The following is a 27,160-nucleotide window of genomic DNA, read 5'->3' as shown; positions in this document are numbered from 1 at the left end:
TAAACAAGGAAAAAGTCAGATTTTCATGATATGTCCCCTTTAACAGAATAGTAGAGTAGCCTAACCCATATACCAATAACCATCTATATGCATATGCCACATATACCACATCTTCTAAATATTGCTCGTTAGTTAAAACGAATGGATAGTAATAATAATAATAATAAAGCTAAGATAAGTAAAGTTAATTAAAAAAAAAGCTCTAGTAGCATTCTGTTGCAGATGCCCTTTGGTTTGTTATTTTGTTTCTATCAGTCAGACATTTTAAATGTGACTTAAGTGTCCAAATACTCTAGGGATACAGCATCCATAATCAAATGCATACATTTCATATGATTTAAATTTCACCTTTTTCAACTTTCTTTTCAATATGAATTAGCTTTTTATCTGCTTTTACAGAATGTGGTGGCGTGCTGACGGATTCTGGGGGGACTCTCAGTTCTCCAAATCACCCAGACTTGTACCCTCCTGATTCTCACTGTGTGTGGGTGATCAGGGTGTCTCCTCCTTTCCTAGTGCAGATCCAAGTGTCATCTCTGGCTATAGAGGGACCCTTTCCTTGCTTGTTTGATTGGCTAGAAGTCAGAGAGGAGACAGAGAAGACATCTGCAGTCACAAGGTTTGCTCACCCTAAGTGGTTTATTGAATCATAAACGACAACCAGAATTGACATGGGGAAACATTTACATTTAAAAAGCCGTTGAATACAGTGCAAGAACTAATTTGTCAATCAGGATTTCATTTCTATTCAACTGAACCAATTTCATTGGTTCAATTTCATTTTGACTGACTATTATACACTGTAGGCCTATGCACCCTTAAAGAACTTCAAAAATACCTTAACCCATGTTGGCTGCCCACACCAAATTCTAAACTTTGTCAATAAAATTCTTAGTAACACTACAATACAGGTGCACTAATATGCATTAATTCATGCTTAACTAATGCACAGATAATCATGTGTTAATGTATGACTCATGAAGAACTTAACCATTATGTAATGATTACTGGATCAGCAACTAATACAGATTCTATATGATTAATAGATTAAGTAATACATGAATTGCTATTAATTAAATGTGTCATCATGTATCAATTCCTTAATAACATTTGGTATCAATTGATAGTCAAGTCAAGTCACCTTTATTTATATAGCACATTTTATAATACTGATTGTTTAAAAGCAGCTTTACAGTGATAACAGGAAAATAATGCAACAAAAATTTTGTTTAGGCCGTACAGCAGATCTAGAAGAAAATAGCGTCATAGTACAGCTTAAGTAAGTTCAGTGATGGTTCATTTTTGTTATAAAAAAGTTATTGTTATATTAAAGTTATGATGACGCGCTCTCTCTTCCCGCTCTCTCTCCCTTTGCTCGTGCCGCGCAATCTGCGCCGTTCGCAAGGGATGTCAGAAACGGACGGTCACTGGGCTAGTTTTCTTTACGTGCAAGAAAGCTACCCCACCCCTCGCGCCCATTCGCGTGCGTCGCCGGCAAAAGCAGAAAGAGAGTGTTTTAGTCCCGCGGAGGCCGGACAACCTCCTTTTTCTCACACATTTCTCAGTTCCCTCTGAAGTTCAGGCGACTGTTAATACATGCACGTCAGTCGCGTCTGTTTCTGTTTATTTGGTAGCCTAGTTACAGGACATTTACATCACATTTAGAAAGAATGATAATTTCTACAATATGCCACCAAAAATTTTACCTGAGGAGCTTTAGCACTCTCTCCCAGAAGGATACAGTTATATTTAAAAGAGGATAGTCCAGTATAAAGAGATAAAATAAAAACAGGATTAAGATAACTATATGGGAACAGGATTAAGATAACTATAATCGGAACAGCTCGTTTACATGGTGTAATCTTTCGTTTGATCGGTTCGTGAAAAGGTTTATTCCACCCCCTTCAATCCGACTGAAATTTCAATCGGTTTGAGCATTTTTATTCCGATTGAGGTGTTGACATGGAGCATTTTCATTCTGATTGAACTTTAAACTGGTTATAATCGGAATACAATGCTACATGTAAACGGGGCTACTGTTTCTATGCAACTCAAAGTCTTCCTAGCCAGTCTAAGGAAACGACAGTGTTCAAGTCCCGCTGCGGCCGGACTTCCACCAAAACTTCTCGCTCGTTCAGTTCCAGAAAATGTGACTGTTCCAGTGTATTTAGCAAAAAACAAGCCGGTTTCACAGCCGACTTGCCTGCACACAAACCCAGATAAATCCCATAAAGAGTGTATTTTCTGGTATTCCGGCCACGGCCGATGGTGTTATGAGTGTAGTAAAATGCCCACACCCAGTGCTCATTCCTACACACAAGCACAGCCCGCCACATTTCAGGGCTCGCACACATGAAATCGACTCATGTCGATTGCGCATTAAATGTAGTGCACACTGCATGTCTCACGGTTTCTGTAAAAACTAAACCAACGCACATACAGTCGGCTCAAGCCGACGGTGTTCTCAGTGTAGTAAATGTGCCCGCTGTCCCGCGCTTCCTACATTCACTCACAGACATGACAAGCCCAGGGCTCGCACAAATAAAATCGGCTCATGCCGATTGTGCGTTAAATGTCCGGCCACGGCCGATGGTGTTATGAGTGTAGTAAAAATGCCCACTACCCAGTGCTCATTCCTACACACAGACACAGCCCGCCCCACAGGGCTCACGGGCATAAAATCGACTCATGTCGATTGTGCATTAAATGTAGTGAATGTGCCCATGATCCAGTGCCCACAAACACTACACGCTGCATGTCTTTCGGTTTCTGTAAAAATGAAACCAACACACATACAGTCAGCCCTGGCCGACAGTGTTTTCAGTGCAGTAAATGTGCCCGCTGTTCTGCGCCCACATTCACTCACAGACATGACAAACCCCACGGGGTTCTCTCGCTCACTCTCTCTCAGCTATCCGCCCAAAGAGAGTCGAGCGCGGACAGGCTGCCCGCTGTGATCAGCGCGCCCCCCGCCTCAAACGCTGCAAGCACGGCGTCTATGTTACAGCATACCGAAGCTCTCCGGCCGCCACTATGTCGCGGCCAGAGCCCAGATCTCATTCAACCCCTAGCTATCCATGCAAATGGGTGGGCAAAGCTTCCCGGGGTATTAGAATGGGTGCTGAACATTATAAAAAGAGGCTATTCGCTACAGTTCGCTCGACGTTCCCGCCGTTGTGCGGCGCGAATCAAAACCACGGTAGAAAAGGAAGTAGCACATCTACTTCGTGCCGAAATTGCGAAACTGTTGAGCAAAGGGGCCATAGAGCCTTTATCTCAAGCTCAGAGCGAAGGGGGGCTATACAACAGATATTTCCTGGTACCGAAAAACGACGGGGGTCTCAGACCCATTCTGGATCTAAGACAGCTGAACAAAGCGCTTGCAAAACGCCGGTTCATAATGCTCACGACCAAGAAAATCCTCTCGCAAATTCGCCAGGGGGACTGGTTTGTGTCAATAGATCTGAAGGACGCGTATTTCCAAATACAAATAGCGTCACGTCACAGGCGATTTTGAGATTCGCCTTCGAGGGCCAGGCATATCAATACACAGTCCTGCCGTTTGGCCTGTCCTTAGCACCCCGTACATTCACAATGTGCATGGACGCAGCCCTCGCTCCCCTGAAACTTCGGGGAATGCGAGTTTTGAACTACTTGGACGATTGGCTGGTTATAGCTCAGTCACACTCAGAGCTCATAGAACACAGGACCATTTTACTCGAGCATCACGAGAATCTGGGTCTCGAAGTCAATTGGGTGAAAAGTTCACTGTCTCCCAGTCAGAGAATATCTTTTCTGGGCACAGAACTGGACTCGCTGTCTATGACAGCTCAACTATCGTCGCAGCGCAGACTGGCTATTCAGCGCATGACGGAAACCTTCCGCCGCGGCGCTATAGTCCCGCTCAAACAGTTTCAAAGGATGCTGGGTCTCATGGCCGCAGCATCAGCAGTTCTTCAGCTGGGTCTGCTTCGCATGCGCCCGCTGCAGTTCTGGCTAAAAGCGCGAATACCGCGCCGAGCGTGGACTTCCGGTCTTCTTTGCCTCAAGGTCGATCAGAAATGCATCTCAGCACTGAAACTGGTACAGCGACAGACTGGTACCAGTCAGGTGTAAGCCTGGGGACTTCCTTGAGTGTGAAGGTGGTGTCTACGGACGCCTCCACCTCGGGATGGGGAGCGCTGCTCGAGGGCAGACCGTTCTTCGGCCAGTGGTCAGAACGGGAAAAGCTTCTGCACATAAACTGCCTAGAAATGATGGCAGTAGACAACGTGCTGAGGCGCTTTCGTCCCCAGATAAAAGGACACCACGTCTTGGTACGCTTGGACAACATGCCAGTGGTAGCCTACATAAATCGCCAGGGAGGCATCACATCCTGAAACCTTTACAGGCTGACGGAACATCTCCTGGTATGGGCTCAGCACAACCTGCGCTCGCTCAGAGCAGCGCATGTGCCTGGCCACCTAAATGTGGGACCAGACAGACTGTCCAGGAACAATGTTCCGGCAGGGGAATGGTCTCTACACCCACAGACAGTCCAACTGCTGTGGAAGACATTCGGCAGAGCGGAAATAGACCTGTTTGCATCTCAAGAAAACGCTCACTGCCCGGAGTTTTTCTCCAAGAGCAGGGATGCGCTGGCCCACATCTGGCCCCGCTGCCCACTCTATGCTTTTCCCCCCGTTGCGCTCCTACCTCAGGTGTTAGAGCGGATCAGGGAAAGCGGATGCTCAGTGCTACTAGTGGCTCCGTTCTGGAAGAACCAGGTTTGGCTCCCAGTTCTGATGCAGCTGACGAGCGCTGCCCCATGGCCAATACCAGGGACCTCCTCTCTCAGGCCAGGGGCTCGATATGGCATCTTCGCCCAGAGCTTTGGTCCCTACATGCGTGGGCCATCAACGGGTACCCACTGATCTCCCACAGGGGGTGTTAAACACGATCATGCAGGCTAGGGTCCCCTCTACGAGGCGGCTCTATTCCTCAAAATGGTCTGTGTTCTCTAGCTGGAGCACAGCACGTGGCTTTTCACCCCAGGGTTGTGGAGTAACGGAGGTTCTCTCCTTCCTACAAGAGCTACTGGATAAGGGCCAGAAAGTCACTCGAAAGTCATACTCAAACCAAGGCACGGGTATGTTCCTAAATCCCTCAACACACCGTTCAGGGCCCAGGTGATTTCCCTGTCCGCCCTGCCAGTCTCTAACGAGGAAAAGGACGCCAGCTTCCTTTGCCCGGTCAGGGCATTAAGGGCTTTGTGTCTCGCTCGTCTGTCTTCAGACAGAGAGAGCAGCTCTTTGTTTCATTCTACGGACGTTCTAAGGGACTTGCTGTGTCGAAACAGAGCCTATCCAGATGGATAGTCGATGCTATAGCGCTGGCTTATACCTCTAAGGGCTTGCAGTGCCCATTAGGTGTCAGAGCGCACTCCACGAGGGGTATGGCCTCATCGTGGGCTTGGTCTAGTGGGATTGCCTTGCAAGATATCTGTATGGCGGCAGGCTGGGCCTCCCCGTCTACATTTATAAGGTTTTATAACCTAGAGGTTCCCGCTTTGCAGGCTAAGCTGCTTTCGGTCTAAGTTCGGTATTGTCTGCCCCGATGTTCGGCTCAGAATACTGAAAATGCTTGAGCAAATGCTCGCTGATTGATCGCGCAGCTCTATGGGCACTCTAGAGAGAACCGAGGTTACGTTAGTAACCAAGTACGTTTGTTGAGGATCAGTGCCACTGGCTGTCGTGTAAATTACTGTCGTGGCACTGGCAAAGGATCTACGATCTATACTGTATATCTTCATCGGAACCAAGCAGACTCTCATCGTGGAAACCCTGTCATGCAAGTAATATTATTACACACTGACAACTTTTTGGTAGCTACACAACAGAAAATTTGCTGCATCTAATTACGTTTTTAAAAAGATGTTTGCATTCGGTATTGTAGTATTGTTACTCCATGTACTATGAAGTTTTCTCACCGGTGAATGACACATGATGAAATCCAATAGTGTTGTCTCTGGTCAACTCGCTTCTGGTCTGTGCACGTCCGTGTTTTGGAGGAGGCATGGGTTTGGACGGCGATTTGATGGGAGGGTGGGGTCGTATGCTTTCAATGCTAGTAGGCTAAAGTTAGCATTTCCCAGATGACCTACTGCACTTTTAATTAACAGCAATTCTAATCTATTAATCATATAGACTCTTTATTAGTTACTGATGCAGTAATCATTAATTAATGGTTTAGTTCTTCATGAGTCATAAATTAACATGTGATTATCGGTGCATTAGTTAAGCATGAATTAAAGCATATTAGTTCAAACATATTGTAAAGTGTTACAAATTCTTCAATAACACAATCACTTTTTGGAAACCCTAGTTAAAGGGATACTTCACCTCTGGGAAGATGAATGTGTATGTAAAATAGGTCATTTAAGTAGAAGAAATGTGAAGAAATTTTTGAATTTGGAGCTTTCTAGACTGAGAAAAGCCAGAAAATGTATTTTTGGCTTATGTGGATGAAAGACAACAACTCCCAGAATGCACTTGCTTCGCTGCCTTAGGAGGCCACGCCTACCAGTAAGAGTGCGCAGATGAAAACAACAAAGCTAGCCTACGTGATGAGTTTGCAATGGATTTAGAGATCGTCCAAAATGTCCGGGATTCGGCTTTTGCGTTCTACAGTCGCCATTCATCATGTTTACTGTGGCGAGCAGGACGAGGCTGATGGCCGCGGGAGAACGGCGCGAGGCCGGTGGCGTCATTACTGAGACGCGCCGGGTCTCGCATCTCTCACGGAGGAGCGGGAATTTTTCTTAGCAATGGTAAAACGCACATCAACCGATCACTTGTTTAGCGTTCATGTAAACACTACATTCAAATTCACAAATTCAGTTAGATTGAAAGGTGTGCATGTAAACAATGAATGGCAACCGCAGAAAGCAAAAGCTGAATTCCGGACATTTTGAACGATCTCGCCCGCCGGACAAGTCCGGGAAAAGGAGGATGGTTACTTACTCAGCTTTCTCCTACTATTCAGCTTTCTCCACAGAACAAGAGCCTGCTAGCTTAGCTTCCAAAGAAAGACGGCTGACACTGTGTACATTCTGAGTGAGATCCCACCCTGTATGGGCGGGCTGAAAACATGCGGAACAACGCCTTCTACTGGCTGTAGTCTTTAGCCTCTGTCCAGAAAATCCTCCGATGACGCAAAATGACGATTTTTGCGTCATCGGAGGATTTTTTCCAGACAAAAAATACATAAATCTCTTGTCTCAGGGGGATATGAGGGTGGAAAGCATGGTAATTCGAAAATACTACAGGTTTTCTACTAATACAAAGCTTAATGCTAAATCCTGAAGTAACCCTTTAAGGCTGGCTAAGTTTTTGTCAATATCGAAAAGCCACTTTTCCCCCTAAAATTTACATTGTTGCAGCACTTATTTGAACATTCTGTGTAAATGCTTTAGTTTTAGTTTTGGTTTTGGTTTCTTTAAGACCCACCTTCCTTAAAGCCCAGTCAGCTGTGATTGGTCAGCCAGCCCCAGTCTGTTGTGATTGGTCTTCAGAAAAAAAAAAGAGAAAAGTTTAATTTTGCCAAAAACATCAACATCTATAGTGCACTTTTGATTTTGGCACCGCCCCTCTGTTTATATAATTTTGCTGACTTTTATAGTCATACTGAAAGCAACAATGAATAATTCACATCAGGTCTTGAAAATAATTCAAACTGTGAACAAACAAGTGAATTCTATGACAAAGATTATATCAGGCCCTGTCCTGTGCTAAATGGCAGACTTCATTTGCACTAGCTGTCTCGTGGACTTTCAATGGCCGGCGCATGTGCATGTCCGTTATGGCGAAAGATGATAGGGCATCTGACATAGAGTGACAAAGTGGCATGATCCCATTCATTTCAATGGAGAGCTAGCAATTTCCATTGGTAACAGGATGTAAGTGTGTTCAGTGATGGAACAAAGTTGAGATATGTTTACATTTATGCAAATCAAGTGTGACTTTCGGGCTCAACAACCAATTGGAGTGAGGTCAGTAGAGCGCACGTGATCTGTCACAACATGATCCTTGTTGGCGACAAGATGGTAGTAGTTTTATCGGTCAGCAATTTTCCTATAATTTATGATATGTCTCTGTGTACATAGTGGTACGTGCCGTGCTGACTTCAAGCCTGAATGGTTTTGTGAACCCAGCCTGACTGGCACTTTCTTTTTTGTTCATCTTTAATATTAAGTATTTTATGTACTGATTCCATTTATATTTAGTCTTTTCACTCCACAATGTGTGTTTCGGATTGGGTGTGAATGTCATTCATATAGTTTACTAGGCAACCAGTAGGGGCAACTCCCACTAGTGGCCTCACCGCTACTGGCAACATGCAGCGACAAAATCACTGGCAGTGTGAACACAGCTTTACTCTGCATATCAATGGCACAAGCCTCTGTTACTAGCTCTAAAATTATGTTTTGTAATTAGCAACGGAGGCTTAGGATGAGATGTGAGAAATTTGTCCTAAACACAAAAGCCATGGTAACCACTGTATAAGCTGGATAATTTACTATATTATAAAAAAAAATAACGTACATTGACATGGGCGCATTACCACCTTGGATGTGCATTATTTTTCTAATAATCCAATGGCCCGTCGTCAGTTATTCCTAAAAAACACAATTATCTATAAAAAAAACACAAGATACATCTTCAACAGACATGGAATATTTTGAAGCTGCATACATTGGAATAAATGAGTTATTAAGTAAATTTTTCTCTACAAGGCTGTCCTCTCAAACTTTTAATAATTAACATTCACTTCTTCCTAGATTTTGTGGCAATGTTCCACCACCTACATTGAATACAAATAGCAGTACTGTGTTGGTGTCATTTCACACTGATGGGAATATTGGTGGCAATGGGTTCATTGCACAATACCATTCTATATTACCAGGACAGAGTAAGTATAACTTACACATATCAACATTATGTTCCTTTTAATAGTTTAAAACTGTACAGTTTACATTTTATATATAATAATAAACTCAATAAACTCGATCTCCTGGCACTGCATATCTATCTTTAGTGAGTTCTTATTATAAAAAAAAATCACCTTTTACAGGCATCTGATATGCAATATGCAGTTACATTTCATTGATCGATTTGCAGGAAGTGGAAGAACTTTTCTTGTGTACCATTTTTAGTTTTAGGTGTCCTACTCTGCTTTCTATAGGTAACCAACCAAGATGTTCAAGGCCCTGTGTACACCTGGTATTAAGATGCGTTTTGGTCGATCAGATCAGTCTCTTTTGTCCACTTTCGGCCACTTCTGTCTTGATTTCTTCAAGGGGAGTGTCTTTGGACAAGTAAATGTATGGGATTTCTTAGATCTTTCGATCTAATGGATGAAATAAGCTGACGCAATTCGCATATAAACACAACTGGAGAACATACGGAGAGCAGCAGCTTTCGTTTCTGCTCTAAAAGCCAAGAGAGCATGCTGAACAGTGTGAGTGTCAGGTATGAGGAGAGAACATAGTGCTTGGTACGATTTTCATCTTCAAACCAAAGTTGGGTATTGGTAAATCCCGTCTGGCTTCCAATAATGTTTACGCATTAGGTCAGTAGGTGGAGAGTAGGCGTCTTTTGTGGCTGTCATAGTTTGTGTTAGCTGTTTGTGACATTTACACTACAAAAGCAATACAGTCAAATGGATATGCGACTGCCTCTGGAAGTGGTCGAAAGTGGACAAGCTCAAAATGTTTTAGACTCCGTTTACACCTGTACATAGCGTTGTCCACTTGTGATCCGATTGACTAAAACGCATCTTAATACCAGGTGTAAACAGAGCCTAAAAGGGAATTCATCAACACATGTAAAACAATGAATCCCTAAACTAACCTTATAATATATTTAGAAATTTTTATAGGTTGCCCAACCATTCACAAGACAAATCAGACGTCCATTAAATAGATTCTGCAAATCAGGTTCATGCAGCCGGTTTTGCACTCCTTTCCCCGGTCAACTGAGCAGACCACTTGGCTTATACCAAGCTTTTCCTTGTTGAAGAGGTCAAGCTGTGTCTCATATCAGTCACAAAGCAGTCACACCTGCACAACATAAGCAGAGCCATGCTTCAGGTCACCAAGCTTCTTTGTATAAAAGCACAATGCACCAGCTCAATCATCCAGTATGAACAAATCCCTGTCACAGAATGGCAAACTGACCAGTTAGCAGACGCTTGGTAGGTGCAACCGGGCATGGTAATGAGTGGGTAATGAGAACTTTGACAAGTGGTTATACTAAATGCACAGAATCCGTGGCACATAAATTGACTGGAACTGAAAGCAGTTACTTCCTCCAACAAGTTCAGCATCACCATGTCCTTATTCTTACAGGCAATACGGTGGTGGTGGCTGACATGAATCACCCAGGTGGTGTTCGCTCTTACTGAGAAGACTCCTGTGGGCCTTCTCTCAATTCTATGCACAACCCTGGTCACTTGAATTGCAGAGCGAACCTGCTATCAATTGAGGGAGGAGTTCATGGGGAGTTAAGTTTACATTTACCTTTTCATTTAATCATTTAGCAGATGCTTTTATCCAAAGTGACTTACAAATAAGGAGAACAATAGAACCAATCAAACCAACAATATGAAAGTACTGTGACAAGTCCCGGTTAGTCTAACAGTACACATAGCAAGGTTTTTTAAAGTAAATAAATTATAAATAAAAAGAATATGAATAGAGCGGAATAGTCAAGGTTAAGGTCCATAAAAGTGATTTTGTGCCTCTTTAGGATGTCCTCAAGCTTCTGGAGGACAATGTTTCCAAGCAACGACAACTGCTAAAAACAAAGGAGACAATGAACAAATACACTTACACACTGCTGCTGACTTCTGCTGCTTGACTGCTTCTCCTAATGTGTACTTCCTTACACTGTTTAAGTACTTTACCTGCCGTTGGACACTCCTTACTGTTTAAAAAATATGGCTACGATAGCTCAGCGAAACAGAAAATCCATGTGACACAGCAGGGGAACAAACGTAACTTCAGCACGTGTTACCACAGTAAACAAAACAATATTTCCTAGCAATGACAACTGCAAAAAACAAATAAGACAAGCAACAAATACACTTGCACGCTTGTCATTCACAAGGCAGAGCGGATGACCACCACAGCAGAGCAGAGCAGACAGGACTGTAGATCCACACGGTGGAGCAGAAGACAACCAAGGTATAGCGGACTTCCGCACACTAGACTTCGCAATAAATGAGTGAATACACATGGTTTATATAAGCAGAGTTAACAAGGGAAATGAGAAACAGCTGAAAGTAATCAGGCATAATGAGCCCAGGCAATGGGTTTAGGGGAAATGCAGTCCATGATTGTCACGGTTCAGGGTGTGTCACCGGCTCCTTTCTGCTGTTTTGTTTTGTCCTGTCATTTCTGCAGATCGTGATGTGGGCAATTAGCACAATCACGAGCTGATCTTCCTCACCTGTTGCTCGTTCCCCCTACCCTTTATATTCCCAGCTGTGTCTACCAGTGTTGTCAGTGGATTGTTTCATGTCGGGTGTGCAGTCCTTGTCTGTTTGTGTTCTCTGTTTTTCTTACCTGTGATCTGTGTTCAGGAAACCTAGCCGTGGGGATCGGTGCAGGACTGTTGCCTGCTGGATCCTATTCTCATCTATTGCTGGACATTTTCTTGGATCTCTCTGTCTGTCGGTGGTCTCCTCCTTCCTCTACATCCGTATGTGTGCGGGCTGTGCTCACAGGAACCACCAAAGGACTAAACTTTTGTTTGCTGTGTCACTGAGTTTTTTATTACAAAGTTTATTATTAAACTTTCACTTCTCATCACTGCATTTGAGTCCTCCTCATCTTTTACATCAGGCCTACACGACAGAATCCACTGACCTAATGGACTCAGCAGAGGAGACGGAACTGCGTCGGGCCATTTCTCAGCAGGGCGTTCTGCTAGGACGTCAGCAGGAGGAATTAGCAGCTTCTCGTCAGGCCATGACAGAGATGTCACAACAGCTAGCTGTGATTTCTCACCGGCTCGAACAGCTGCAGACCAGCTCTCCCATGGTTCCCACAGCACCTGATCCACCAAACGCTGAGGTGGTAGTGCCTCGCCGATCCGAACCTCGACTCAACCCACCTGCTTCCTACTCTGGTGAGCCTAATTCGCGTCGCTCATTTCTATCACAATGCTCATTGACTTTTTCACTCCAGCCTTCCTGCTTTCTGACGGAGAGGTCCAGGGTCGCGTTTGTGATCATGCACCTGGCTGGGCTTGCGAGAGAGTGGGGAACAGCCATGTGGGACAATGAGAACGAGTGCTGTAGATCTTATGAGGAATTCTCTCAGGAGCTTCGCAAGGTCTTTGATCGGTCAGCGTTGGTGACCGAGGCGGCACGAGCATTGACGATGTTGCAGCAGGGGACTCGTTCCGTATCGGAGTACTCAATTGAGTTCCGTACACTCGCGGCATCCTGTGGGTGGAATCCCAAAGCACAGTGGGACCACTTTCTTCATGGCTTGGCTGAACACATCAAGGATGAGATTTATTCCTTGGAACTACCCACATCACTCGACGGGTTGATTGATCTCGCCATTCGGGTCGATAACCGGATCTCCCTTCGCACCCAGACTCGGAGGGCGGGGTTTCCTCATAACGTCATCAACAACACACCAGTCACGAGAGGGGCTACTTCACAACAATTGCTATTTACGGAGGAGGAGCCTATGCAGATCGGGAGAGCCCATCTAACCGTCACGGAGCGGCGTCATCGCATGGCAAATAACTTGTGTCTCTACTGCGGAGAGGCAGGTCACATTGCGGCTGAATGCCCCATACAGAGACGACGTTCTCCGTTTAAGGGACAGATGACGGTGAGCGTTACCAACACACAACTACCATCTGGTGGTTGTTCCATTCTTCCGGCTTTTCTACAGTTGGAGGGGGTTAACCATCAAGTGGCTGCTCTTATTGATTCTGGAGCGGAGGGTGATTTTATGGACATTAAACTGGCTGAGCGCTTGGGCATTACACGTTCTCTCCTGGCTGAACCGATTTCAGCCAGAACCCTATGTGGTACCTCTCTCACTGAGATTACCCATTCTACTAAGCTAGTCAACCTTACTATTTTGGGCAATCATACCGAGGAAATTCGTTTCTTCCTCATACACTCTCCTTCTGCTCCAGTGGTGTTGGGGCACACCTGGCTGGTTAAACATAACCCGCACATTGACTGGATTCTTAACTCAGTGCTGGCATGGAGCCCTTTCTGTCTGTCTCATTGTTTAATGTCTGCATCATCTTCTTTAATGTCTGTTTCTACCCTGCAGGAGGAACCGGTGAACCTGGCGGATGTACCGGAGGTTTACCATGACTTGAGAGCGGTGTTCAGTAAGTCCCGAGCTTCATCTCTTCCTCCGCACCGCCCGTACGACTGTGCGATTGAATTATTTCCTGGCACTTCTCCTCCTAAGGGGCGCCTCTACTCGCTCTCCGGTCCTGAGAGGGAGGCCATGGAAAGATACATCAACGATTCTCTGCTAGTCGGTATAATTCGTCCCTCTTCCTCCCCAGCAGGGGCGGGGTTCTTCTTTGTGGGGAAGAAGGATGGGTCGCTGCGTCCTTGTATAGATTTTCGAGGGCTGAATGACATCACGGTAAAGAATAGCCACCCTTTTCCGTTGATGTCTTCAGCATTCGAACTCTTGCAGGGGGCCAATTTTTACAGGCGTTTCATTCGGGGTTTTAGTCAGGTTGCTCTACCACTGACAAATCTCACCTCCACACGGATTCGATTCTGTTGGTCAACGCAGGCTCAGGAGGCGTTCGAAACCTTAAAGAGCCGCTTTGTTTCGGCTCCTATTCTCACCAACCCTGACCCGTCTCGTCAATTCGTTGTGGAGGTGGATGCGTCGGAGGTAGGAGTGGGGGCAATTTTGTCTCAGAGGTCCCCTTCGGACGACAGAATACACCCATGCGCTTTTTTTTCTCATCGTCTAACTCCTTCGGAACGGAATTACGACATCGGGAATAAGGAGTTACTGGCTGTTAAGTTGGCGCTGGAGGAGTGGCGTCACTGGTTGGAAGGCGCGGGGGTTCCATTTATAGTTTGGACCGACCATAAGAACTTAGAATACATCCGTTCCGCTAAGAGGCTAAATTCACGGCAGGCTCGCTGGGCATTATTTTTCGGCCGATTTGATTTTAACATCTCGTATCGCCCCGGTAGTAAGAACGGTAAGCCCGATGCGCTCTCACGGATTTTTGAATTAGAGGCTGGATCCACTTCTCCAGTAACCATTGTGCCTCCCAACCGGGTGGTTGCGGCGGTTACTTGGGGAGTGGAGTCCAGGGTCCGTGAGGCGTTACGCGACGTCACGATTCCTGCGGGGTGTCCAGCGAGTCTGTTGTTTGTGCCGGATCCGGTCCGAACTAGCGTACTTCAGTGGGGTCACTCATCCAGTCTAGCTTGCCACCCGGGAGCAACTCGAACATGTTCGTTAATCAAGCAACGGTTCTGGTGGCCTTCGATGGTGCGGGACACTCGAGAGTTCATTTCAGCTTGTCCGTTGTGTGCGGTTCAAATCGACCCTCAGCAGGGTAATGGCTCAAATCGACCCTCAGCAGGGCTACTCCGGCCACTGTCTATCCCTTCGAGACCCTGGTCACATATAGCCATGGACTTTGTCACAGGTCTACCCCCATCTAGTGGCAATACCGTGGTCCTTACTGTAGTGGACAGGTTCTCGAAGGCGGTTCATTTCATTCCCCTCCCCAAATTGCCTTCAGCGAGGGAGACAGCGACTATTGTCTTAGACCACGTTTTTCACATCCATGGCCTCCCGGTGGACGTGGTTTCTGACAGGGGTCCCCAATTTGTGTCTAGATTTTGGACAGAATTCTGTCGACAGTTGGGGGCGACTGCGAGTTTATCTTCCGGTTACCATCCGCAGAGTAACGGTCAGGCTGAGCGAGCAAATCAGGACTTGGAGAGAGTCCTGCGCTGTGTGGCGTCGGCAGAGCCGTCGACTTGGAGTTCTAGATTAACCATGGTCGAGTACGCACATAACTCACTCCTGGTCTCGTCTACGGGATTATCGCCCTTCCAGTGCTGTTTAGGCTACCAGCCCCCATTATTTCCCTCCCAAGAGACCGACGCCATTGTTCCGTCCGCGCAGACGTTCATTCAGAGATGCCTTCGTACGTGGAGGCTCGCCAGAGAAGCCCTTTCCCGGACTGGTGAAAGGAACAAGGCGTCGGCGGACCGTCACCGTTCTAGGCCCCCACTTTACGTGTATGGTCAAAAGGTTTGGTTGTCTACCAAGGACATTCCCCTCAAACTTCCCGCACGTAAACTGGGACCCAAATTTATTGGACCGTACATTATAATTAAGGTGCTTAACCCGGTGACTGTTCGACTCAAATTACCCCCCCAGTTTAAGAGAATTCACCCGGTGTTTCACGTTTCCAAGATCAAGCCCGTTATTCGCTCCCCACTTCAGCCCCAGACCTCTGCTCCGCCACCTCCCAGACTCATTGAGGGGTTACCCGCCTACACGGTGCGACGACTTCTTGATGTGAGACGGAGGGGTAGAGGTCATCAATATCTGGTAGACTGGGAGGGTTATGGTCCGGAGGAGAGCTGCTGGATTCCGGCTCGTGACGTGCTGGACCGCGCTCTCATTGACCAATTCCATCGGTGTCATGGTGAGTCCTCCGGGGACGCCAGGAGGCATCCCTGAGGGGGGGGGGGGGGTTCTGTCATGGTTCTGGGTGTGTCACCGGCTCCTTTCTGCTGTTTTGTTTTGTCCTGTCATTTCTGCAGATCGTGATGTGGGCAATTAGCACAATCACGAGCTGATCTTCCTCACCTGTTGCTCGTTCCCCCTACCCTTTATATTCCCAGCTGTGTCTACCAGTGTTGTCAGTGGATTGTTTCATGTCGGGTGTGCAGTCCTTGTCTGTTTGTGTTCTCTGTTTTGCTTACCTGTGATCTGAGTTCAGGAAACCTAGCCGTGGGGATCGGTGCAGGACTGTTGCCTGCTGGATCCTATTCTCATCTATTGCTGGACATTTTCTTGGATCTCTCTGTCTGTCGGTGGTCTCCTCCTTCCTCTACATCCGTATGTGTGCGGGCTGTGCTCACAGGAACCACCAAAGTGGTGAAAAAGTGGTAAACTTTTGTTTGCTGTGTCACTGAGTTTTTTGTTACAAAGTTTATTATTAAACTTTCAATTCTCATCACTGCATTTGAGTCCTCCTCATCTTTTACATCAGGCCTACACGACAATGATGAGATAACAAAGATGGAAGGTGCGCCCTCTGGTGGCTATCATAGGCACCCCGGCTGGCAGGCGTGACAGCGCTGCTCATCTGCTTAACTACATCCCAGTAAGGTCTAAATGATCTGGAACATATTAGACCACCCACTGCCAGTTTTATTTCTCACTGACGCAGTCCCCTTTGGGAGTGGACACATTAGCTCACTGCTGGCCAAGGGGCCACAAATATGAATTATATAAAAAATATTAAACTGCTGCCTCTGGTACTGCAGAAAATCGGGGAGGAACAGAGTTAGTGCTACTGGTGGCACCAAGATGGTCCAACCAGCTATGGTTTTTGGAGATAATGGAGTTGTTGGTGGTACTTCCATGGACCGCCCCGCTGAGGAGGGGCCTTCTGTCCCAGGTGCGGGTCACGATATGACACCCCAACCCAGAGCAGTGGCATTTGCTTTTGTGGCCAGTCAGCAGAGACCGCCAGTGATGCAGCATTTTTCACAATGAGTACTGAACATGATCACGGAGGCGCAAGCCTCACAACCTGCTATATGTGCCTGCCTTTTCAATCTATATGTATTTAAAATGGTTGTGGAATCAATTTAATTGATTTTTATTAATCAACCATTTTAAATAAATTCATATCAATGCATTTTCTTCACTAGTCAACCCAGGAGTGTCCAAACCTGCTCCTGGAGTTGAGCTCCAACTTGCCTCAACACACCTGCCTGGAAGATTCAATTATGCCTAGTAAGACCTTGATTTGCAGGTGTGTTTAATTGGAGTTGGAGCTATCCAGAAGCTGGATTGGACACACCTGGCCCAACCTTACACCTAACCCCAAACCTAAACCCAACCTTAACATACTTTAGTTTTAGTTTCAAACATCTAGACCTATACCTGTTGGAATGCTATGCCTAGCAATCAAAGTCAACAAGTTACTGTTTCATGCCAGATGTACGTAAAATATAACTTTTCTGTATAAAGAGAATGCAACATGAAAGCATGGACTCATGCTATTGATATGCAGTGCCTGGAATGTTTTTGAGATTGTTTTTGTAGACAGTATTGTGGATCTAGCAGTCTGTGTTGTGGGTGACGATATTGAAATGCAATTTAAATGTGTCATATCAAATAAATATGCAATAGTGAAAATTTTATCTGAGTCTAATTATACTGTTTCTACCTCAAACTTTAAAACATTTGAAACTGTTGCTAATACGAGAGCAGCAAGCAGTGAAAATGTATATGATATTCTGGGGCCATATTCACAAAACCTTTTAAGGCTAAAAGAAACTTGCCGATATTCTCTTTTAGGAGAAAATCTTAAAAATAATGGGCGTTTCAGTCCTAAATTTAGGACTCCTACATTTTTGCTCTAAGAGTATCTCACAAAACATTTTAGCACTAAAACCAGCACCTAGTCCTAAATCTGTGAAAAGTTAGGAGTAGTCAAGAGGACTCCTAAGTCCTTAAACCAAATAACAAACAATCCTAATGGCTATTGCCGGCAATCTGTACACCACTGTACACCATTGAGGCTATATGTGATAGAGGCTTGGGTGCTGAGCCTTCTCCCCTTATAAATGCAATAAATATTTTGATTTATAGTCAAGTCAAGTCACCTTTATATAGTGGTTTATATACAATATTGTTGAATTTTAAATGTCCCCAACTAAGCAAGCCAAAAGCCTGCCAGACAAATGGGGCTTTCCCACCAAACTTCCTTTTCATAGTTCCTAGAATTATTGGCGGGAGTACCCGAATTTCGGCGTGTTCGCACCACAGGAATGATTTTAGTTCTAGGAACTCCTTTTGGAAGAACTAATTTAGCTTCTACTTCATAGTAGGGTCTAAATCAGCACTATAGGAACTACCAGTGACAAACGCACACAAAAAGAAAAACCGCTGTGTACACACACAGATTATAGCCTATGTATTTACTCCACAAACTAACTCTACGAACATGACAAACAGTGATAGATGGGCCTCTTAACCTTGATGCTAAGGAAGAAATCCAACGCAACTTTGAAGGGACCAAGCGAAACACGATTATGTATTTCTGCTCAGCTAGCAACACTGGGTATAAACTAAATTTTATTTATTTTATTATTTTATTTTATAAAATAAAAGTCACAACAACAAGCGCGGCTTACGTCACTTCAAAGTTCCTACTTGTGGTGTAAATACAACCAGGAAAATGTTCCTAAGGGAATCATTAGTTCTACCAGAAAGACTCGGGAGAGTTATTTCAATAAACCATACATTTATTGACAGCTCAGCAAGCTGATAAACTACAAAGTCATTTGGCGTAGGCCCCGTCCGTAGTGCATAATCCGAGAGTATCGGATCTGCAATTCCTGCCTAAACATGAAGGCAGGGGCGCAGCCGACCCCCCCTGGGAGGTATGGACGGGACCATCCTGGTGGTGGTGGGGAGGATGGGGGTAATCGTCGCTTCAGTATCTGCGAACTCAAACATGTGTAAGTACCGTGCTTTTATACAGTGAGCATAAGAATATGATTGGATAGAAGTGAAGGCAATAAGTGACGTAGTAATTGAGTCTTCCCAGCAGAACTTATGCTAAAGCTTTCATTTCTCAGGGGACCGTCCTGGTGGCTAGTTCCTAGAATTAAGTTCCTAGAACTACCTGGTGCGAAAGCCCCTAATGGCGACAGTGGCAAGGAACCAAAACTCCATCAGGTGACAGAATGGAGAGCAAAACCTTGGGAGAAACCAGGCTCAGTTGGGGGGCCAGTTCTCCCGGTTTCTCCAAAGGTTTTTTTCTCCATTTTGACATTTATTTTAACGGTGCTGAGAACTCCAGAGGCTGAGCACATAGTGCCCGCATTCTCTGTGTTCATTCGTTTACCAGTCCTGTCTAATACGTTATTAGATAGAACTGTTATACATAGAAAGTAGACAGTATATGAAAAGGTATTAGCGTATGCCGTGTGGTTGATGTCCAGTGTTGAAACAACTGTCTGGTGAAACAACTGCCACAGTTCACACTTACAAATTATCAGATAGAGTAAAAGAGTAAAATAAGCTCTGAGGGCTCTGAGTAAAAGAGTAAAATAAGCCTATTTGCCGTGCTGTCCGAGGGGATCGAGGGCTCTGAGCTCAGAATTTATCCTAAACACTGAGTACTCCCCCATATACCCGGCTGGGCTGAGAGTGAGTCGTCGGGGTGGGGGGATGCAGAAAACTGTAGAGATAACACAGTGAGTCGGCTGTGTATACAGTTTATGTGCCTCCTCTCGAGCTGATTAGATAGTGCTCCTCCCGAACTATGTTTATAAAACATAATTTGTCGCTTGAATTTAGCAATCTATCGAGATTCAGACATGTAAAGCCAAGTTCAGACTACATGATTTTAAAATGTCTGGCTGAACTGTGTGGTTCACACTACATGACTTGCTCTCTGTGAAATGTTGAGCTGTTCACACCACACGACACAACGTGATTGATGCGCAACAGGAGGTAACGCACTACACGACAACAACTCTTGTCACCCAACGATTCTATCTTGTCTACAAACCACGTTTTGTCACGTAAAATCACGCGATTAAACGAACCGGAAATGACGCGAAACAGCACGCGCGCCACTACCCAGCGAAGAAGACGAAGAAGAACACAACATGCGAGTCTTTGTTTGAATATGGACGTCAGACAGAAATTAGTGCTGCAAACTGTTTGCGCGATGATTTGCTCTAAAAAAAAAAAAAAAACGCAAAAGAAAAAATAAGAGAGTATGGGTGAAAGAGTGGATCAGCATACTGTCAGCATACTAATGTTGCTCATCTTTCTGTAAACTCGTCTTCTTCTGTGTTTCTTTGAAAACCGCGTATTTACCATAGACAGTATATAAAAGTATTTACCCGGTGACCTCAACCCATGCCTTGCTCTGATTGGCTGTAGCTCATGACATCACATGAGGTTGAATCGTGCGACAGCTCCAGATATCTAGCATGCTAGATATTTTTCTGGGCTGCGTTGTTGGCTCTTCCATACTAACAGATTGGCGAGCGTTCATCGCCCGCTAATCCCCCGCGATTTGCACGCGATAACACCCCGGCCTGTCGGCGAGCTCAACGATTTGCTAATCGGGCTTAAATCGGGCTTAAAATCATGTAGTGTGAACTTGGCTTAAGAGGCTGACAATTAGCTGAACATAAACTTGTTTAATTAGTGACGCTTAGCCTGCTTTTTTTTAAATCTTTATTTGAGTATGGCAACATTCATATTTTAAACCTTTATTTGAATATGGCAACATTCATATTTTAAACCTTTATTTGAATATGGCAACATGATACATAGTTAGTTAGTAAGTGTGTTGACATCATCCATAGCAACGAGGTCAATCCCGCCCCTATTCTTAGTTTAAGACTTCTCTATATTCCTTAGTAAAAGTTGGTCTCAGCAGCTTTGTGAATAAGTTTTAAGAGAAAACTCTTAAATAAGATTTTTTACTGCTATTTATAACTCTTCGTGGTAAGACAAAATGTTTTGTGAATACGGCTCCTGATCACAAATGATAAAAATATGTCACATGGTGTGTTTTAAACTAAATTTTCTGTTTATGTACTAAAGTTTTCTCCCTGCATGCAATCAGAAAGCTGCTCCAGAGAAGAGTTTATGTGTGATGGTGGTCGTTGCTTACTACCTATTTCCATCTGTGACAGCCACCCAAACTGTCAGGACCACTCAGATGAAGTCAACTGTAGTCAGAAGCACAAGGGTCAGACCAATAAAGTCACTACACAAAGTGTGATACTTCTAGTCTCTTATCTCACTTGAAAGTAAAAACCATAATGGATGCAATCTTTTGATTTTTAGAATGTGGAGGAAAAATAACAGGAGAATATGGATCATTGTCCAGTCCAAACCATCCAAAGTCTTACCCACATCAACAGGTATATGTTTTATGAACTGCTACCACTGTAATTCAGTTCCTGAATCTGATACTATATGGCATAAACTTTGCAAACAAAAACAGATATGTTCTGACAAGGGTGTAGACAAACTCCTACAAATGCATATGCAATAAGGTCAGCCGCAAAAATAACTGTGTCCATGCCTTTTCATCGCAAATTTTTCACTGCGTGTCAAATAAATCCTGACAGTAGTTTTCTTAACACCAAAAGAGGGTTTGCACTTGCAAAAGCTGTTAGTAAATCTGGCCTATAGTGTTTCTGCTATTGCTATTCAACAATTAAACACCTGCATAACACTGTACCCTTAGTTATACCTGGAGAACAGAATGTACTGTGATTAAACTCTATAATCATTCAATGTCCTTTTTCTTTAAACTGAACTTAGTACAATGAACAGTCAAACAGTTTCTTCAGGCAGATTATCACAAAGATCGGTAAGATTCCCCTTAGAAGCATTATCATGGTCAGTTTGACATTTGGCCAACATAATGCCCCCAGTGTATTACACAGGACCATCTTTGATGACAACACCAGATGTTTACTTCTTTACTTAATTTCCAAGTGCCTCCCTTTCAATTTGAACATAATTTTGCTCTGCTTTGCTCAACATTCTCAAAGCAAAAGCTATTGGTTTTCTTGGCCGTCCGGGAGTATGCGAGAAATGACGGCATCAACAACACACTGCGATGCATCACAGATTACTCTGATTGGAAACTTTGAATTGTAAAGTGTCAAAACCTTTCGCCTTGTCAAACACAGCCTCACACTCAGGAGACCATAACCGCTGCTTCCCTCTGAAGAGCTTTGAGGGGAGCTAGCACAGCTGTTTAATTAACACTTTGAAAGCTCAAAAAGGTAGGAAAGACATCGTTAAAATAGTCAATGTGACTACAGTGGTTCAACCTTAATTTTATGAAGCGACGAGAAAACTTTTTGAAAAAACAAAATATCGACTTTATTCAGTAATTTCTTCTCTTCTGTATCAGTCTCCGTTCTGGCGTTCTGACAGACGACCTACAAGCAGAGGAAGACGCACGCAAGGTTGAACCACTGTAGTTGAAATTATGCGGATATGTTTTTGTGAACTTTCAGTTTCTACCCTGTTTCATTAACTTGAGGATTAACTCGTTCACTAAACAGTCAGAAAATGATTCTCGTATTTAGGAAGTTTAAGTGGCGCCTTTTCTTCATAAAAAAAATCCATCCGCTGCGTTTTCAGTGGCTCAGACTAGTATGTCCATTCTTACATCCCGCAACAGAACACTACACTTAGGAGACATTACCGGCTGTCGTTGAAACAATGGAGGATGGTGTACAGATCACTGAGGGCGGGGTCTATGCCAAAACCAGATGTCAATCAAATCATGTTGGTGGGGCTTAGCTCATTTCTACGTCACAATGAGGGAAATCTAGAACAGGGTGTTCTGAGACAGTGCTTATGATTTATTGAGATAGTAAAAAAACTACTGGGTGGATTTTTATCATTCTAGGGTGGTTTTGCTCACACACTGCCAACACACATTTATGTTCAAACACCATGTAAAAGTGAATTTTGCATAATAGGTGCCCTTTAAGATATGTCACTGCAAGTTGCTTTCAGTTAAAGCTGCTCAAACATGCATTTTAGTTTGGGAATAGGCTTAATCCTTGTCTGTGAAACCAGGGGTCAGTTTTTAAAAGGCATGTCTCTTTTAAGATTTCAATGTAAATACCCTATGATTGGGAAACACCTTGGAATATGAAATAAGTATTACATATGGACCTGTTGACCAGTCCTGCCAACCTGGCTGTGCACTGATCTATTAACGTATTGGTTCAGTAGGCCAACTATTTAGTAACTATTATTTGTTTCTGTTGCATGACTGTTTCTATTATATTATTTAAGTTATCTCTACTATTTAATGTTTGACTGCTCTCTTATAGCTGTGTACGTGGCAAATATCTGTGGAAGATGGACAAGTTGTTAGACTAAGCTTTCAGAATTTCAGTCTGGAAACGCAGGATGTCTGTGAGTTTGACTATGTGGAGGTTTACGACAGTACAGACACGGTTCCCAGCACTGTGCTGGGCAGGTGAGAATACTTCACTACGTTTTTTGCTTCTTTTTGTCTACATTTCAAAACTTTTTTTCTAAAATTCATCACTACATAGTCTAACATATTTGAACTGAATTTTTATCAACTACATTATGTGCATCATTTTGAAGCTTACTTGAATTGAGTTATAGAGCAGCTAAATGACCTTTCTTCAGGGAGAGTTGTATTTGATGAACTGGAGCATTTATACAGTTGTAATGACAGCATTTGATCCTTTTTACAAACTGTGATGATGCATTTCTGCAGTAACAATATCAGCTATGGTCCCTCATGTACCTCTACACAAGTTTACCCCGCCACACTCCAAACCCATAATTGGGTCATTCTAAAGTGAAAAACATGATAACACTCTAGTAATGACTGAAATCAGGGTACGCTTTTGAGGTTGTAAGGTTTTGGATAGTAATGGCTTCTTGAGTAGTAACACTTGAGCATTACTAGTGGGTTACCATGATTTTCACTTTAGAATACTGATTCAAATAATTAATTAATTCTAAAGGATTTGGTAATATTTAATATTTGGTAATGACCCCTAGTGTGTTACCACAACCTTTACTTTAGAGTTAATGATATATTATGCAATATTCACATAAATTATGAACATGTATAGTAGTTCTTAGTAGTCCTCTGGGAGGTATGAAAAAAATAGTAGTTACTGATTAGCTAATAGTGAATTACCTCATCCGACTGAGTGCTATTACTTACTAATTTGTTAATCAGTTTCTTGTTAGTTAATAGTAGCTAATAGTAGAATGTTAATAGTGCATTACTCATGTGTTCCTGTGTAGTTATTCATTAAAGCTACACTGTGTAATTTTTTAAGTTGAACAAAGTGCAAAAAAACACTTTGTTCTATCAAAATGATATGTGCTCTTTAATGTGTAATTACTTCTACCAACTTATCAAGTATTCTCGTAAGCGTAGAATCTGCCATTTAGAATACATACGAGTGAGTCGCTCGAATGGCGGCAGCCATCTTGAAAATACATTAGCCAAAGAGGGACATACCTGGAAATTCAAGCTTCGCCTTTCCCGTTTTGGCACTCAGTGGCACCGTGACGAATGCAAGGGGGAGATTACTCGTGACTGCCGGAAGATTTGAAATAATACGGCCACCGTAGGAGTTAAAACGCCCTCGGAATGGGAGGGGCTAGAAAGTAATATTCAGTTGGTAGTCATAAAAATTTCACCGCTAGATGGGAGAAAATCCTACACAGTGTAGCTTTAATGATGGACCTATTCTAAAGTGTTGCCCTGTTGTACATAAACTCCCATTCCTCAACACACACACTTAACACAGAAGCAAAAGAAGTCACAGTATTTATGACATACTAATCCTAACCATCACACAGTCCTTTCTGCATTTTTATAATGAATTCTTCACTTCAAAATATTATGCACCACTATCATTCAGGTATTGTGGTTCAGCGCTGCCTCCCGATCTGACCTCTTCTGGACCTGTGATGACTGTTGTGTTTGTGGCAGATGACGGTGTTGCTGACAGTGGTTTTTATGCATCATTTAAGGCCATCTCTCTTTCAGAAAGTGAGTACCACAAGACTCCACAGCTTTTGTCAGTTTAAAATTTTGTCAATATTTTGTGAACCTCTATGTTTGCAGAGCTCTGTAAAGTTTGTCAGTTTGTAAAGCTGCACTGCGTCATGTCTTTCTGCTTTAAGGAACATGCAGTCCAACACAGTTTGCCTGTGGCTCTGGGGAGTGTCTTCACCAGGACTGGCGGTGTGATGGATGGAGTGACTGCGCAGATGGTGCAGATGAGCATGACTGCATTAACTCTACCTACCCTCCTTTCAGTGAGAATATATAAATATTAGCGCTGCTGATTCAATGCATTAATTTAAAGGATAATTCCGGTATTTAGCACTTTGAGTCTCTTTTCTGGTTTGTTTTGGATGAAGTGGTGGACACAGAAATGTTGACGATGGGTCCTGTCTCGACTTTTTTGACTCGTCTAGAATCGCCTTTGACCGCTTCAGAGTGGCTGGCTACAGGCATGCACAAACACGTCCTTAAAACAACCCTTGACGTTAGTTTTCAAAACTGTGCAACTCACAGAGTTCGTTGCAAATGCTAAATACCGGAATTATCCTTTAATAAATTAATTAGGGTAAAGAAAATAATGCCTTACAATTTTTAATACATTTAATGCAACCGTCCCGACCCAGTCCTACATACGTCATGTGACATTTCATACGGTTGATGGTGACAAACATGATGCACCGAAATATGCCCCTAAAATTCAAGATATTGGGATAAAAAATACCCCTGTATGAGTTTTTGTCTCATATTTATATCAGATGATATAGTCCTTGTTAGTTTTTGTTCCAAATAACACGAGTGCAAATGTGATACTGATTTTATACAACAGATCAATAAATAAGAAATTAATATTGTGTTATATTTTAGACACAATATTGTCTGTTTTTGTTACCTATAAAGCCATAGCAGAATGACTGTGCATCTCCAAGCAAAACAACAGTGTTTCTGATTGAATTCGTGTTTTGAGTGAATCAGTCGGGTGAACCAATGATTCAATGGCCCATTCATAAAGAGAGCCATCAGGCTTGTTCGGCTTGAAGCGGTGCTGCACAGAGCGATCAGTGTATGACGTTAAAGTTCCACGAGAGCGATTAGAGAGCTGACGGCTCTGTATGCTTTTGAATCACTGTCACGGTACTTTGATGTCATACACCGATCAGTCTGCACAGCACTGCTTCAAGTCAAACACACCTCTTTACTTCATTCCTGCATGAATCAGCCATTTGAATGAATGAACGAATGAATGAATGAATGAATGAATGAATTCCTTATTTAGACATTTACCACCACCTATTGGCAGTTCCTTGTTTAGAGTATTATTTCATTAAAAGAATAATTTCTTATTCCATTTGAATTAAAAACCCAGTTAAGGTATAGTTCATCCAAAAATTAAAGTCATCATTCACAAAATTTGAAAACAGCATTAATAATGTTTATGTTAATGGTTACCAACACAATAGTTCATTGTTAGTTCAACAATATATTTAAAAATATATAAATAAATGTGTAACCGTGTTGTTTCCCATTTTACTGTATTATGTGCTAATATTATTTAAAGACAGAGAGTATGTGACGTATTTAATGTCTAACATACTGTGCTTGACCATATAATGCAAAGCCTTGAACTGAAATATCATGCTAAAAAGTTACTTTTTTAGTAGTCAAAAGTCACTCTCATTGAATAATCACATTCTTATTTTGTTTTTTTCTTCTCAGCTTCACCTTGTGAGCCTATCCGGGTTGAAATGTGCAGAGGTCTAAGCTACAATCTTACATCCTTTCCAAACATCTGGCTGACCGTTTCTGATCAGAGAGAGGCTGCTTCTATTCTGCACAAGTACAGGGTGAGAAAGCACGTTCTCAACGAGTCAAGAGAGTTGTCTTGATCAACAATAGAATTCACATTTTTATTTGGGAAATTTGTTCTGATATTCTTGCAGGTGCTGATGGAGCTTGCCTGTTTTGAATCTTTTCGGCGGCTAGTATGCGGTATGTTTTTGCCCCATTGTAGCCCTCAGAGTGGAGTTCTGCAGCCGTGCCAGTCCATCTGCTCCACGGCTGAGCAGCAATGCAGTCACGCTCTTAACCTGATCAACTTGAACTGGCCCTTCAACTGCCACCTCTTGCCTGATTCACAGGATCCCATGGAGTGTTGTCTTCCTTAGGACAAATAACTGAGTTGGTAGATAACACCACAACCTCAAAATCAAACTGGAAAATGAGTACTCAGTGATATAGAACTGAAAATCCAGGAGCAAGGATTGTCCCTTCTG

General features: G+C 43.5%; 1 protein-coding gene across 1 annotated transcript; it reads left to right on the top strand.

Moving 5' to 3' along the window:
- Positions 1-222: 222 nt before the first annotated feature.
- Positions 223-27,052, top strand: LOC308693848 (membrane frizzled-related protein-like; the record flags this gene model as incomplete). The annotated part of the gene is made up of 10 exons (XM_081370940.1): positions 223-232; positions 400-619; positions 8,819-8,949; positions 20,910-21,035; positions 21,134-21,210; positions 23,155-23,303; positions 24,742-24,872; positions 25,007-25,141; positions 26,604-26,731; positions 26,828-27,052. The coding sequence occupies 10 exons, from the start codon at positions 223-225 to the stop codon at positions 27,050-27,052; spliced, it is 1,332 nt and encodes a 443-aa protein (XP_081227066.1).
- Positions 27,053-27,160: the final 108 nt, after the last annotated feature.

Source organism: Scardinius erythrophthalmus, assembly GCF_964197995.2.
Source record: "Scardinius erythrophthalmus genome assembly, chromosome: 7".
NCBI lineage: Eukaryota > Metazoa > Chordata > Actinopteri > Cypriniformes > Leuciscidae > Scardinius > Scardinius erythrophthalmus.
Note: the sequence above shows the minus strand (reverse complement) of the source record. Positions and strands in the feature narration are given on the sequence as shown.